This window comes from Daphnia pulex, chromosome 10 (genome assembly GCF_021134715.1).
Source record: "Daphnia pulex isolate KAP4 chromosome 10, ASM2113471v1".
NCBI lineage: Eukaryota > Metazoa > Arthropoda > Branchiopoda > Diplostraca > Daphniidae > Daphnia > Daphnia pulex.
In genome coordinates, this window is record NC_060026.1 from 11,878,823 (window position 1) to 11,893,952 (window position 15,130).

Consider the following 15,130-nt stretch of genomic DNA (forward strand, 5'->3'; position numbering starts at 1 on the left):
CCCAATTAAATCAAACCGCGATTTAGCCAAAATGTGTTTAGAATTTTCTTGGCACCGCCAGAAAAGAATATCTATCACGTCATGTTGCATGATTTATGGAGGAGACATACCGCATCAAGCCACCTTTGGTATTCCACAGTATGACGAAATGTATATAACCTTCAAAAACATTTTCGGGACGGATTGCACTTTCGATAACCAAAATCAGCGTTTCGGTTCCGACCGTACTCCAGCGAGTGAAAGCGGCGGGGTCTCTTCAGTCCGTCAATAGCTAAACATAACAGAACAGCTGTTGTCTGTTAGTTGTTTACTGCACATAGTAACGTGATGATATTTGGTTATTGATAGTCCCGTTGTACTACTTTTGGCTGTTCCACTCTCGACTGCGTTGCAGCACGTAATTTACGTTGCCAAATAGCTATTAGGCTATGCGGTGCAGATCACAATGCTTGAACGTCGTTAAGATTCGTGAAACTTCAATTCATCGCCTGCACAAGCGATGAGTTTATTCATTCTTTTTGAATTCCCCCAGCCAATAATTAATCAGAATGTGCCGAGCTGTATATTTTCAAATTTGTTAAAAATCGCTTGACTTTGTACGAAGACGAATTACACATTGTTGAAATCACTCTCAAACGATTAGGGGAAATTAATGCGCGCTAAAATTAATGAATTAAGACAATAAGAATTTTTTATTTATAATAAATGACTTTTGTTCTAGCGAAAATTCAATGTCAAAATGAATGAATGGTGAATCCTTCAGACGAAATTTTATGCGAATCACCCATGGTAGCTTACCATTCCCTATTAATAACTATACATGCGAATTCGTTCCGTTATCTGTTTTCACCTACATCCGCGCTATACCGTTACGTACCACTTAAAATTATGTGATTGAGCGTTTCAAACTAAAAAGGTAATGGACGTACAGAGTAAGTTGATGAACCTATATACTGTGTTGTTTAATAAAAGTCTAAAAGATCACGTTAAAAGATTACAATATCTCAGTCAAGGTAAAGTATGAAAGTCGCCTCTGCACAGCGAAGCATAAAAAGAGATTGAAAGAAAGTGGCGACAGATGAAACGTACTTTCAAAAAGAAGTCTCTACTGTGGGTATATACTTATGCACTGTCCAGCTTAAGGGCAAAGACATTTCAAGTACGAGAGTTGTATAACCATGGAGAGTTGGGAATTGATGGAGGAACTGGGTACGTATGGAAATCGCGGACTTTGCATATTGCATAGCTGGAAGCAAGAGAGGCTATATTTATCTATATATTTAACCGTGTTTTATTCCCAGATTGCACAACCACATTCGCCATTAAGGTCTGGTAAGTAATAAAATATTTGCTCATAGCCATACCTCGCAGAATGTTCATCAAAACTAACGGGAAAATCTGCATAACCCAGGAAGGTAAACTCGGGCAAGTTAATAACGGTTTGGTCTTCTCGAGGGAAGAATAAGAATCTTAGTTCACATATGAAGTATAGACGTTGAAGTAACCAGTCGCAGTTTGACCAAAGAGCTTGTATCCTATATTGAAGGAAAAAATGAAGAAAGATGTTCTCGCATTTGTAGGGACGTAATTTGGCTAATGCCTAGACAGGGCCATTTGAAAGGTTCCATTCGGGTGGACAACCCTACGTTCACTCATGGCGACTTTATTTGGTCATCTCATCTGGCTGAATTAGTTAATCTCCCTATTATTGATCTGCTACCATCTCCTTTTGTAGTTTAAGTTTAACGTGCACATACAGCAGCAATTTGTTAAATGGCAAAGGATACGCTTACCCAATAGGTTACCCTGTCAATAAATTAAGGTTACATTTCAAAACATTTTAATGCATTCACTACAAACAATTCGAAACAAAATAGAGGGTCAGACATTAAAATTAACTTCAATTGCTACATACCTACATTATGCAGTATAGGCCTACATACACAGAATTGGAACTTAATTTTATACTGCAATTAATAATTATTTAAATATTAGAAAGCAATACAAAAAAGGCAAAGTAAGAAAGTTTTTGCAGCTAACCTACAGTATAAAAAGGATGAATAAGAGAAATGAGGGGAAAATGAAAATGAAATCGCTGTTGGAAACTCAGCCAGGGGACAGAGAAATTTGTAAAATTAATTCTTAAAATTTTAACTTGAAGAAGAAATTTGTAAAAAAATAGGCACGAGCTACCAAGTAATTGAATGTAACTTCTACAACTGAAATGTAACTCCCCTCGAAACTTAAAGGAACCATATTTTAAATTATTAAACCCTATAAATGTAAAACGAATATCGACAAGCAGCGTTCACTACGGAAAAGAGGAGATTACTTGACGAATACGTAACGGTACGTGATGTGGTTTACACTTTCCAGGCAGATGAGCTCGAATGATGAGCGAATGCGAGCGAATGATATAAGGCAGTAACGTGGTTTTGTCTGCAGGGAAAGAAATGTAGGCGAAATCGGGCGCAGGTATAATTTCTGTTGGTGCATGCGAGTTAATGCGCTTTGTAAATAATTTCTACCTTGCTTCACATGCAACAAGAACGTGATACTCATCAGTCGATTCATTATTTGGAGCAATTGTGACTGCAGTGAAGGAAGTTATGTATGCATCCACAAAAGATGTTCTCATTGTTTCGATTGTCTGTTACATTTTAGCCTCTCATGGCAATGAAGAAAAAGTGATCAACTTTGTTACCAATTCGTTCAAACTAATCACGGACCTAATTCAACATACACTCCAACCTAGGATTGAGCGCAACGTGTTCCAACAGCCGGAAAGCTTCATGACCACGGTAACAATAACACTCATTTTTCTTTTGGCCTTATTGGCTTAAGGTGCAGCAAGTTCACTTGAATCCAAACGTATCTGATCACACAGCCAGAAATCATTGCCTATCGAGGCTATCCCATAGAAATCCATCACGTTGTCACCGATGATGGGTACATCCTTGAACTCCATCGTATTCCTTTCGGAAGTTGTGAAACTTGCTTCAAAAACAGAACAATACGGCGAAAGCCTGTGTTCCTGCAGCACGGGATGATGACAACAGACCATACCTGGCTTTTTAGTTCGTCCAACAATTCACTAGGCAAATTTTATTATTTGTTGTATTGTTTCATTAATTTGTGCAACTTTTATAATATGTTTTCCTACTCATTAAAACACTCAGCTTACATTTTGGCGGACAACGGATACGGTAATTAAAATTATTAAATTATTCCAATACCATTATTTTCCTATCAAATATCATTCAGACGTATGGTTGGGAAACAGCAGAGGGAACGTTTATTCCAGGAAACATGTTTCTCTGAATCCCGACGCTGACAGAGAATACTGGAACTATTCGTAAGTTACTACTTTATAGCTCGTCTACATTTTATTCTAATTCGATACTAAAACTATATGTCATAGATGGGATGAAATGGGCAAGTATGACATCCCGGCCAGTATCGATTACGTTCTGAATACAACAGAAGAAAACAAATTGGCCGCCTATTTTGGATATTCTCTTGGCGTCGGCACATTTTTAATGGGTGCAATCCAGCATTCGGAATTAAACGACAAAGTGGAAGTCATGATTGGACTTGGACCGACTGTCAATGTGGCCCATTTAAATAATTTTTTCCGGTACATGGCGCCGTTTGTTAAAATCTATCAAGTGAGCACTACACATATATTTGGGATGATTCTGACCTTTAAAAGTCTACCCGTTACTGGGGTGCATTTTAATTTCTGTTTTGTAGTTTTTGCAGGAACTATTGGGAATCGGTGAAGTTCATAGGACTGATGGTCTTTTTCACTTATTGACTCGCCTTTTATGTGAAACTTCTCATTTTGGTGTAGAAATCGGGAAGCATATGCTCTTCCAGATATTTGGCTACTCCGAAACTTATGAAAAGGTTTTATTAGTTAACAAAATATTTGCTATTAAAGGACAGTTATTAACATTTGTAACATCTTTAGAATTTCGCGTTTCGCTCCAGCGGTCATTATCCGGGCGGTGGGTCAGCGAATACTATGGCCCATTTTTTCCAAAACATAAACTCTGGTAAAACAATAATAGATAAGTTGACATGCGTTTCAAAATTGCTCAAATAACCACTTACAAAGTTCGACGAAGGATTAAATTGGTAACGTTTGATTCAGGTGATTCATTTCTTCACTTCGACTACGGATCAGCTGAAAATTTGAAGCGGTACGGAACGACTTACCCACCCGAGTACAATCTCACTAAAGTGACCGTACCCGTCTATTTGGTCTATGGCGACAATGACCCGTTTGCGCCAATTGAGGTGTGTTGTATATTATTAATCCATACATTTATTGTGGCAAACAAACTTTAGCGAATTATTATTTTATTTCATTAATAAAGGACTTGTCTTGGCTGATAGAAAGATTGAGCTGCTTGAAAGCCGCTATTCGGGTGGACAGCCCTGGGTTTACCCATGGCGACTTTATATGGTCAACTCGTCTCGCTGAATTAGTAAATCTTCCTGTTATCGACCTAATACCATCTAATTTTCACTGAACAACCCCAGAGGCTGTGACACGATTCCAAAAAATAAAAATTGTTTAAAGAATTGCATTCGAGATGCAAATCTGAACATTTATTGCGTTCGAAATTGCACGATAAATTGTATAGTTGAACCGCACCATAAAATATACAAATACCCATACGTGAAAGATCAACTTCAAGTGGATCAACTAACCACAATCACCAAAAATAATTCATAAGACAAATTGCGCGTAGGTTAACAATATTCACTGAAGAGAGGAATAATTTTTTTTCTTAACTGGTATACTTACGACTGCGTATGATAACTAGACAAAGAACCAACAAGGAAATAATCCAAGCAATGCTTATTAAAATTCCAGCGTAGACATCAGGTCGTTCAATACCCCAGCCGCGAGCGAAAATGGATCTTAAAGATTCGATGGCATACGTCACCGGCATGGAGTAGGCAATATTGCGGAGATAAAAAGGCATCCCTATTAATAATTTAAAATTTTAAAAAAATTAAATAACAAGTTTCAAAATACAGGTAAGTCAATAAAAATATCAACCTTCGATGGGCCAGCAAATCCCTCCCATAACTAAAAGCGGAATAAAACTGGCTTGTGAAAGATTGAGAGCTGTGGCTTCGTTGTCGCATATAGTGGTTATTAGTAAACCTAAAATTGTTAAAACGTTTAAAACTATGATGAAATTTGGAAAGAAATTTGAAAAAAATTACCAAAGCACATGCCGACAAATCCTTGAAGAAAAGTAATAAAGACAGCCAGGGCCAGATTGCCTTGGCAAGGAATATTGAAGATCAACAACATGCACACGAAAACCAGGGCAGTTTGGCCAATGATTATGGTAAACATGTTGAACGAATGACCGATAAATATTTCGGTCATCGTTACACCTAATGCAAAAAAGTGGACCATGAATTATCCAAAGAAATTGGTCACAATATCGATGAACGCACCAGCCACTAAACTTCGGTCTAGAAGACCTTGCTTCCGTTCGGCAACGAAGACTCCGGCGGTTAACGAAACAGCCATAAAATACACAATCCTTGGGTAATGAAATTAAAATTCAATTAAAGGTTTTTTTTATGAGATTATCAGACTGGAATAATTAATAAAGTTAAGACATTTTACGAAATAATAAGGCCGGGAGCCATAAATTCTGTGAATGGAGTATCTTTCTTTCCGTATACAGGATCAAGGAACTGAAAAGAATTTTGATTTTTGAAACCGGTTAGATTACCATGTAGCTCTAAACACCTAAAAAAAATTACCACGACAGGGATGTAACCAGCCTCTGGCTCATGCTGGCAAGATTTCATAAAATCTCTAAAGAAGTCCCTGAAGGCCTCCAAAAGCCATTTCTCGATGAAAATATCAATTTGATGGTCTTAATGAGACATCAAAATTGCCGCGTTATTTATTATACGTTCCCTGAAACAAATTTAGAAATATTTCTCAACTCACTGGAGGAATCAACGTTGACGCTAATTCGACTGCGGATAATGTTGTCGACATTTGTCGAATCTCCTTCAGTCTGGCGAATCTCAAATTCTTCCGTGAAATTATGTCCGAAGTGGATCACGCCCCAGACTTGGCCATTTCTTCCCGCTTCCATTGCATCCGGCAAACTTTGATAAGGGACCTGCATTCACCAATACAATTAAGATTTATATTCTCTTCTAACTTAACAAATTAGCGAAACAAAATAACAAACTTGAACTATGTTGTCCTTAATGTATCGTAAGTAGCGGCAGCTGAGCATCGAATACGCGCAGTCCGTCGTGTAGTTGCAGACGCGGCCCTGGGTTGGATCCAGCTCTTCATTGACGATGGCCATTTTCAGGCCCTTAGGTTCGTGTCCGAGTGTAACATTAAAGACCGTCGCTTGGAAGGCGGGCAACAAGTAGATGAATACAAATATCCTTTTAAAGCCAAACAGTACAATTTGCTAAAGAGAAACAGCCGGTAAAATTAGAAAATGTATGTACCCAATGTTCCGAAAGGATATCAAGTAATTTTTCCGAATGAGCGCACCAAGGCGATGAAGAGACGGAATTTTCAAAGGATGACCTTGGCGTTTTCGTTTCACAACACTGGCAGTTCCGGTAGGCTCCCGGGTGTTGCTCGTTTCACTGATGCAATTCATCATGTTGTTGGCCCCACGAGCGTTCTGCATCACAAATTAAAGAGAAAAAAAAAACTTCATAAAATATAGATTGGATGTTGAAAAACCAAGTGATTGAATTTACATGGTCAAGTATAGCAATTGGGGGCTTTCTTACTGAGGAAAGGTCGACCGGAGTTACGGGGGATTCATTAGAGTTTATGCGATTTCGACGTTGAACATCATTTTCAGGCAGATCGACTTCGTTGACGCTGTAGTCAAAAGCCACATTTTCATGTTCTCCAGCCTGCTGCTGAGTGCGAGGTACAATTTGATGCGTCTCATTCGAAAGGCTGACGTTTGCCATGATCTCGAGTTGTTCGACTCCTTTATTAACACCTTGATTGATGCAAAGCTTGAGGAAAACGTCTTCCAAGGAAGACAAGTTGTAGTGCGCTAACAGTTTGTCGGGAGAATCTTCCGCCAACAGACGGCCGGAGCGCATCATTCCGATCTAATGCAGAAAACAAAAATTCAGATAAAACGTACGATTCATTTCTCCTTCTTAATGTTTATTATAATACTGTATTAGCCTGTCTGGCTTCTTCAATGTAGTGGGTAGTTACTATGACAGTCCTCCCATGGTCGACACTCTGACGAATAAGGTGATCCCAAATACTAGGAATAAAAAAATTAGGATTAGAAGTTTTGTTCGACGTTCCATCGCCACTAAATCGAGTGAAAAGGTTCCAAGAAACTTATTAAAATTCTTGCGAAGTCACCTGCGCCGGAGTAAAGGATCAACGCCAACAGTTGGTTCGTCCAAGATGAGCAATTCGGGCTCGTGGAACAAGGCGACGGCGAACGAGACGCGCCGCTGCTGACCGCCGCTCAGCGTCTTGACGTAACGATCGCTGGCAGGCAGGTCCAACAATTTGGTCAGAAACGCTAACTGCGAGTTGACAAAGGCGGCCCGCAAATTGTAGATACGACCAAAATACTGGAGAGTCTCCTTGATGGTGAAGTCGCTGTACAAGGCCAACTCTTGTGGCATGTAACCAACTCGCGGACCAGGTACGCCGCTCTCCGGAGTGCCCGGCTCGTGGCCAAGGATCAGTACCTCTCCGCTGTTTAGGCTTCGACGACCAACCAGACAACTTAACAGGGTGGTCTTGCCACAACCGCTCGACCCGAGCAATCCATATCTGTCGAAACATTGGACCATTAATTTCTAAATTACTTTTGGAAGGCCAACTTATTTTTCTAATGTCTAAATTGTTGTTTCGAATGTGAATTACAAATACAAATAAAAGCAGCGCAATACAAAGTTATTTTGGTATTTATTTTTCTTACATGCTTCCCCTATTAACTGTCATGTCCAATCCTTTAAGCACGGCGGAGTGGTTGCTTCCAGCTCCGTAAGATTTAGTTGCGTTGCGGACGAGAACCGCCTGACCAACACCTGCTCCATTATTCGTTTCGACATTATGCGTCGAAACAATCACTTCTGATCCTCCAACACTTTTGCCCATCATTTCGGATTCACGAGATCAACTTTGCTATAAAAAATTTAAACAAACAAACAGCAGATGGTTTGTCTCGGGACACAGGTAAGAAAAACAAGTCAACAAGTTTTGAATGCTAGACTCTGAATGACGGACTGATACTGTGAATTGGGCGTATGGGAATAGAAACACTGCCCCAAACTGGAAATACTTGCTAGATAACCTTGCCAGAAGCGGCAAAGCCATGTAAAAAAAAAAAAGGAAAAACACTTTTTTTTTTGTCTGGTTCTCCAAGGCCAGATAACATTCTGCGGATATATGAGAATTGGTTTTTTTTGGGGGGTTCAAACGGTTCAAAGGGAAGGTTTCCGCATTTGTCTTCCGCGCCCTCCGCATTTCGATTTTTGTTTTTGTCCCCTCCGTGATGGCCCAACCCTCGTACCTTTATTTTCAAAATATCTCTCAACGCATTTTAGGCGACTGTTAGTCGTTTTGGTTAAGGTTATTCAATACGAGCCTTATATATAAAAAGAAGAATACCGAGAACACAAATTTCTCTTTTTTCCAGCTGGCTGCTTTCACTGTATTTGCATGTTAGTGAAATTGGTGGATGCGCTATTATGTAACAATCGCCATTCACACACGACCATACCTCTAGCGGCGGGTCTAGCCATCTATGAAAGGATGATAACATCACGATTTGCTTTTCTGATGAGCGCTTCCTCTTTCCGAATGAAAAGGCAAGGTTAAATGTTGATCACTTAATAACGTCATACGTGTGACATAAATTTTGCAAAACGAAATGATAAAGTTATCGAAAACAGACTTGGGAAGGTGCAATCAAACATAAAATTACAAGGTTTTTTTGCAATCATAGCAAAGAACAAAATAGTTAAAAAATTCGATGCAGAAATAGGCGTTGTCTACTAACGTGCCTCGGGAAGGAAAGCACAAGCAGAGCGCAAGCAATAGTGTACTAGCAAATATAGGGCGTCGCAAATCACTTGTTACGCAATCATAATATTGGTGCGCAATTTGTGGAAACCTCAGTAATATTGAGTTTCAAGGTTTTCGTTCAGAGCAATGCGCATTGCTGCACTAGTTTTTGAAATTCTCGAAACCGCTACTTCGGTATATCGTGCGTTCTGCATTTTTCTCTAACGAAATTTCAAGAAATCTGATGGATTTCTCAATACGCCTTTCTTTTCCCACAATCTATCGAGCGGGCGATTAAAGACAAGAAAAGAGTCGATTCGTCATGAAACACGCTTGTTTATAGATTAGTTGTTACCAAAGGCTATACCACTTTCCAGATAGGGTGTGCTTTAAACCCACACATACTGCTGTGTGTTGAACTATGACAAAATCTCATCTCTTCAAATTAAAAAAAGGGGTTAGTTATAAGGCGTACGTAAGCGACACATTTGCAAATTTGGGAAGCAGAGAAAATGAAAGAATCAAATGAAGCTTCACTAATTGCGAAAGTCGTTACTTCATCAGAGGCTACTATGCTGTCTGGGCTGTCTGGAAACAATGCGGTAAAATGAGAAAACGTACGTAAGAAATCTGGTTGATGAAATTTATTCTGGCTGACTAAACCAACAAACCAGAAAGGGATTGTAATAGTCATGTAAAAAAACCAACACCAATGGTTAAAGGAGGAAAGAGAGTAGTTATAATTGAATACAGCAGGAGTAAAATATGTCATGAAATAGAATAGTAGGGTTGTAAAGAGTGCATAGAAGGCAGCAATATAGGAGAGTTACTTGACTAATTTGCAACACTGTTCCATGGGCAAGTCCAAAGTTCGTTTCAAGGTCCAGAGAATGTCGAAGGGGGTTTCCATATCGTCCGTTGGGTTGGATGATCAAATTGAGTTATCTCGATTTAATCACGGACATGAATGGGACGAGAGCCGATAATGTCGCCCAATTCGCGAGAATTGAAAGAGGCGACCAGTTTGCGCTCGCCGCTGAATCGCGGAAGGAACTTGTGGGCGAAGCTGATCATCTCTCCCGGTTTCACGTCACTGGCGAATAAAAGAAAAGAAAAAATTAATAATTTAAATCAATCGTCTCTCATTTGATAAGTGATGACTCACCGATATTTGACAGTCTGAGCGCGAACCAGACCGGGTCCTTCGAACGTGAACTCGCACTCGGTTAGAGTGACGGAAATGGGGTTCATGAAACTGAACGTGGCAAAGCAATCCTGGCCCACCTGCGGGTTTCCTCGGATCTGCAAAGAGCAATTTGATGTAATTCAGAACGTAATTGCAAATTGCTAATCGTATTCTGATTTCTAGCTATACCTGAACGTCCAATTTGGGTTTCTCGAGCTGGAAGTCGTCCTCTTCGCTCCACGACTGCTTAGTCTCTTGCACGGACGCCATGGCAAAGATCTTGATGTGGCCGTAGTCGACGATTTTGTCGCGGTATTCGTCCCAGCTGATGCGCACTTGCAGAGTTTCGCCTATTATTGCGTTACAAATGACAAGGAAAGGTGTCGGTAAGAAATGGAATGGTGAATAAGCTACTGGTGAATAAGACAAAACTCAAACGTACGGCCTCCGGGTTGAAGAACAAATTGACGATCGCTGCGACCAAGACGACGAGCGGTGACTCCGGTGTAGTAAACAGAGTTGGCCGACAGGATAGTCGTGATGGTCCTCATTTCTTGGGAACGGTTCTGAGATGATAAATCGGACCAGTCAGTACGTTTATAATTCAATCAAAAGACGAAATTTAAAAATGTTTATAAAGAAATTAAAAATTACCTGAATGAGAAATTGGAGATTGAAGGGCTGTCCCCAGGCAACTTTCTCTTGCTCAATCAAGTCGAAGTAAACATCTTCGTTGACGGGACGGTTGTCGAACATTGGCTGAGTTCGTTCGACGCTGCGAGCCGCGTTCATGGCCGAAACGCGTTCCGCCGCCGAACTGCCCGAGTCGTTGGGGTGACGCGACTCATCGTACCAGGGTTTGCGGTTGACGTCGTTGATGCTCAAACGGCGCACTGATGCTCCTGGGTAATGCATCATGTCCCTGTTTTCTCTCAAATCTCCTCCTCTCATGTCTCTCCTTTCCAGATAGGGTGACGACATTCCCTGGTCTTTTACATGAACGAGTCGCCGTTAGAAATCAATAGTTCTAATATGCTAAATGGATTCAAATTGTCTAGGGCATATTACTGAAGTGGTAGTTGAAGTCGCCTTGCTTCTGGTAGCGGGACATGCCATCGGGGTTCTTGTAAAGACTAGTGATATCCTCGGCGTCGGCATCGCTGACGTCATCGTCCGCTCCCGGTCGCTTGGTCAAGATCATGCGGCCGACCCTGTTATGTAATCAACTTTATATAGGTCTGAAAGTGAAACTGTAAAATGTTGTTTAATTACTGGTAGTTGTTGACGTGAATCTTCCTGAATCCCCAGTGAGAAGTTTCGTCCTCCTGGAAGTGACTGACTTCAGCGTTGACTTCGGCAAACAGCTGAAAATGGTTGTTGGTTATTGTTCAAATCGCCAGTTTCTTATAGTAAAATGATTTCAACTGAAATCTTACGTATGGGGTATCGAAGGCGAATCCGATGTCACCACGACGAACGGACTCGACGGAAGAGGGGCCACGACGGAAGGCTTCAACGGCCAAAGGTCCACGGCTCTTTTGGTCACCTGAATGAATTGAAAAATGAATTAATCCGCGTTTCTATATAGATGGGGGATTCGTAGTTTATTTTTAAAAAATATACCTCCGGAGTTCTTCTGCCAGAAATGGGGTGGGGGAGTGGGGTCAATTGCTTGCCATCCATTGCAGTTGGCTTGGAGATCGGGTCGGGACATCCAAACTTCAGACCTTCTCAGTCAATGTCGTATAAATGATTGTGTTATCCTGGCGCAATTTATAAAAATGTTTTTAAAATTCAAAATTCATACCAAGCGTGGAAGTTCCAAATGGCATCCTGATTGTCGCCATCTGGGCCACCCTTCATCTCATCTCCGAAGATGTCAAAGTACTTGTCGACGGACAGGGTGTGGTTGGTATCGCGTGCGGAAACGAAGTTGGTCACGGGACGAGATGGAATACCCAAAGCGCGGAAGACTGTCGAAATGTATCAAGTGGATGATTATTTTCGATATTTTAATTGTCATTTAAAAATAAGAATTACTGGAAGTAGCGACGGCGGCAAAGACCCAGCATTGTCCGTATTTGACTGGCTTGGATCCGTTGCGCAAGTAGTGCTCGAAGATTTTGGAGCTTCCAGTCCAGACCCACGGGCAAACTCCATCCTCGAACGAGCCCTCCCATTTGCCTTCCAACAGACCAAAGCCTTCGTTGGCGTTGATCTGTGTGTCGTAATTACAAAATGGTCAAGAAAATGCTTTATTAAAAGTAATTTCAACGACGTTATATTTGAAAATTACGATGGAAGCAATGGCGCGGACGACTTGGACGGGGTTGCCTCTCTCCGTTGGGTTGAGACCGGACTGTTCCAGCAAAAGTTGAGCTGCTGGCAAGGCTACGTCAGAGAACTGTCCGTAGACCCAACGGCGGCCTTTGGGGCGATGGTGAGTGCCCACGAAGACTTTGCCAGTCTCGTTCATGAGGTACTCCCTGCGGAGCTCCTCGTTGTCCAAGTAAACTGGGTCGTCTGTTTGAAAATAATTTGGCGTGTAAAACATGAAATGTTTTGAATAGCCGATCATTTGACATTGAAAAGGTAATATATTGGCTTGGAGAACAACGTACCGCGGCAGAAGGGGTTGAACAAGATGTAAATGTCATCCTTGAAACGGAATTCGTCGACGCGGGCGCCTGGCGTCGTCGTGGTCGTTTCAATGTTCACTCGCCATAATCCGACCAAAGCGTTGGCGGGAATGTGAACCTATATACAAATTCATTTTTGTTTAAATAGTCTCCGTGATTAAATAATTGAATTTCGAATGATTATACTTGGAAAGTGATGTTGAATCCCTCCTGCTGATGGAGACGCATATCCCACTTTTGCGGGGCCCGGCTGAATTCGCGCTGAGTCATGCGGAAAGGCAAAACCACTTTGGTTCCCTTGGTCACCTGAGGATTCGGGCCTAAAAATAATAGTAATATCTACAGTTATTTCTGACTATCCCTTTCGTAATTCTCTGTATAACATACCAAAAGTGAACGATGCCCTCAAGATGTCCCGGCGAGGATCAAAGTTACGATCCTTCATGCGCACAGCAAAGAAGAAAGGCTGGCCACGACGAAGAACGGTTGTCGACGGAGCGCAAGATGAACGGTAGTCCATCGACAACATTGGCGACATCGACGACATGGAAGCCATGTTGGTCATCGACCTGGACATCATCATCGATGACGGGGATCCAATCTCCTAATTAACGTTTGAAAAATACGAAAAATAAGTTTTTTGTGGGCGAAATGGAATCGGAATCAAAATTCTAATGAGTTGTATTTACACGGCCGTTGTCGAAAACCATTTCGTAGCGATCAGTGCGATGCTCACGGGCGTTGTCTCGGGGGAACAGCTCAACAGACTCGATCTTCAAGTTATCTGATGGCACTTTTTGAAGAAAAAAAATGTTATTCGAAATAGTTACAATTGTTTAGCGGAAAATATGAAATCAAATGTACTACTTCCGTCGGTACGGATCTCTTCGACAGCTCGCTCGGCGCGGCGACGTCTATCCAAATCTTCGGCGTAGTGCGAGACCAATGAGGCGCGGTACGCCGCGTTGTTGCCACCGGGACTGACTCCGACGTTGTTGCCCATTCCGTCGCGGTCGTTGTTGCGACGAACGAAACTTCCGGAATGGGACAGATTGTTCAATCCGGAGCTGCCGCTCATTGAGCGACGCAACATGACTATGAAAGATATTGTAATTTTTAATTCAATATAGCGCTTAATTCATTGAATTCTTAAAAACTGTATACCTGGTGATCCTTGTTGACCCATATTCGAACGACGCAACATGCCTAAATAAACAATTTCAATGAGTTTTAATGCTTCTTGGTTATTTCTAAAATTCACAATTTATTACCTGGAGATCCTGGTTGATTCAATGGAGAACTCATTGTGCCTGTAATAATGCGAAATTCAAAAAAAATTAGTTGGTGACAAGAAACCGTTACTTTCAATACAAAATTTTAAAAATTGGTCCCAAGGGGGAAGATTGAACCCCCAAAATTCATGAATTCGCCTCAATCATCAATATACTTTGACTCGGAAAAATGTTGCCCCCAAGAAAAATAAACCTACCAAGTTCAAATTTGTTTCTTTGGTCGAAATCAGAAAGAACGCAGCAAGATAGACCGGAGCCCGTGGTTTAACAAAACGTGTCTACCTTTTTGGGGAAGACAGATCAGCGCAAATTATGTCTCAAGTCTAAGGAGACGAATAGGCTGAATGGATTTGGGGATATAGACTCGACGTTCCCGCGACCAACGATGTGTTTGCGCAACGACTGCAAAACCAACACGAATTCATTGGCTCTTTCGGCTCGCTATTTATGCTCATTGCACGCATCGTTGCTTGTGGACTCGCACTCGTCTCGTGGCTGTCGTGAGGCGCGAGGAGTTGGAACAAAAGCGGATGGGATTACTCCACTACTATTGCCTTTCCTACTTGTGATACAATTTTACCATAGACGACTTTAAACACTATTCAAAACTATTGCCTTTCCATTGCATGTGTAGAGTTGGATATTCAATTTCACGGTCACACTCTATGCTCCGTACATTGACTACACTTGCGCTGGGATTATGCTTGACAGTGCCGAACGAAAGCGAAACTTAGGCTAAACTTAGTTTTTAGGATGATTAAAATATGTTTTTGGAGTTTTAGAAAAGGGTGAATTTGGGTACACACTGCTATTGCATACATCAACGTACTCTAATATTTGATATGTTAAAACTATTTCACTGGGTCGTTAACTTATTAGTATTACAGTCTTCTATAGTTTGAAATATAGGATGATGACTATTTAACTATACTTCTTCTGT

At 41.2% G+C, this 15,130-nt stretch overlaps 3 protein-coding genes across 7 annotated transcripts; 1 reads left to right on the top strand and 2 right to left on the bottom strand.

Annotated features, from left to right (window-relative positions):
- The first annotated feature begins 2,498 nt into the window (after window positions 1-2,498).
- On the top strand, window positions 2,499-4,693 carry LOC124205835 (gastric triacylglycerol lipase-like). Its single transcript, XM_046603357.1, has 9 exons — window positions 2,499-2,801; window positions 2,888-3,098; window positions 3,180-3,206; window positions 3,265-3,355; window positions 3,422-3,668; window positions 3,754-3,909; window positions 3,974-4,058; window positions 4,157-4,302; window positions 4,383-4,693. Exons 1-9 carry the CDS (start codon window positions 2,610-2,612, stop codon window positions 4,536-4,538), a joined length of 1,311 nt encoding a protein of 436 aa, XP_046459313.1. The 5' UTR covers window positions 2,499-2,609; the 3' UTR covers window positions 4,539-4,693.
- Window positions 4,626-8,316, bottom strand: LOC124205825 (ABC transporter G family member 20-like). 2 transcript variants are annotated; one of them, XM_046603346.1, is made up of 13 exons: window positions 7,986-8,316; window positions 7,415-7,837; window positions 7,217-7,310; window positions 6,811-7,146; window positions 6,517-6,698; window positions 6,243-6,450; window positions 5,993-6,170; window positions 5,800-5,915; window positions 5,660-5,730; window positions 5,485-5,573; window positions 5,245-5,421; window positions 5,075-5,182; window positions 4,626-4,999 (listed from the first exon to the last, which is right to left on the bottom strand). In XM_046603346.1, the coding sequence occupies exons 1-13, from the start codon at window positions 8,165-8,167 to the stop codon at window positions 4,800-4,802; spliced, it is 2,364 nt and encodes a 787-aa protein (XP_046459302.1). In that variant the 5' UTR covers window positions 8,168-8,316; the 3' UTR covers window positions 4,626-4,799. The 2 variants fall into 2 exon arrangements, with proteins under 2 accessions (XP_046459302.1, XP_046459301.1); XM_046603345.1 differs by having other exon boundaries at window positions 6,778-7,146; window positions 7,986-8,309.
- Window positions 8,317-9,702: 1,386 nt separating this feature from the next.
- On the bottom strand, window positions 9,703-14,617 carry LOC124205823 (hemocyte protein-glutamine gamma-glutamyltransferase-like). Of its 4 annotated transcripts, none has more exons than XM_046603341.1 (20): window positions 14,473-14,617; window positions 14,170-14,208; window positions 14,063-14,104; window positions 13,763-13,993; window positions 13,588-13,691; window positions 13,286-13,502; window positions 13,085-13,218; window positions 12,881-13,016; window positions 12,556-12,782; window positions 12,300-12,477; window positions 12,067-12,232; window positions 11,883-11,986; window positions 11,696-11,805; window positions 11,532-11,623; window positions 11,328-11,470; window positions 10,914-11,248; window positions 10,702-10,825; window positions 10,449-10,609; window positions 10,239-10,375; window positions 9,703-10,166 (listed from the first exon to the last, which is right to left on the bottom strand). In XM_046603341.1, the coding sequence occupies exons 2-20, from the start codon at window positions 14,201-14,203 to the stop codon at window positions 10,025-10,027; spliced, it is 2,817 nt and encodes a 938-aa protein (XP_046459297.1). In that variant the 5' UTR covers window positions 14,204-14,208; window positions 14,473-14,617; the 3' UTR covers window positions 9,703-10,024. The 4 variants fall into 4 exon arrangements, with proteins under 4 accessions (XP_046459297.1, XP_046459298.1, XP_046459296.1 ...); XM_046603342.1 differs by having other exon boundaries at window positions 13,766-13,993; window positions 14,388-14,617; XM_046603340.1 differs by having other exon boundaries at window positions 14,388-14,617.
- Window positions 14,618-15,130: the final 513 nt, after the last annotated feature.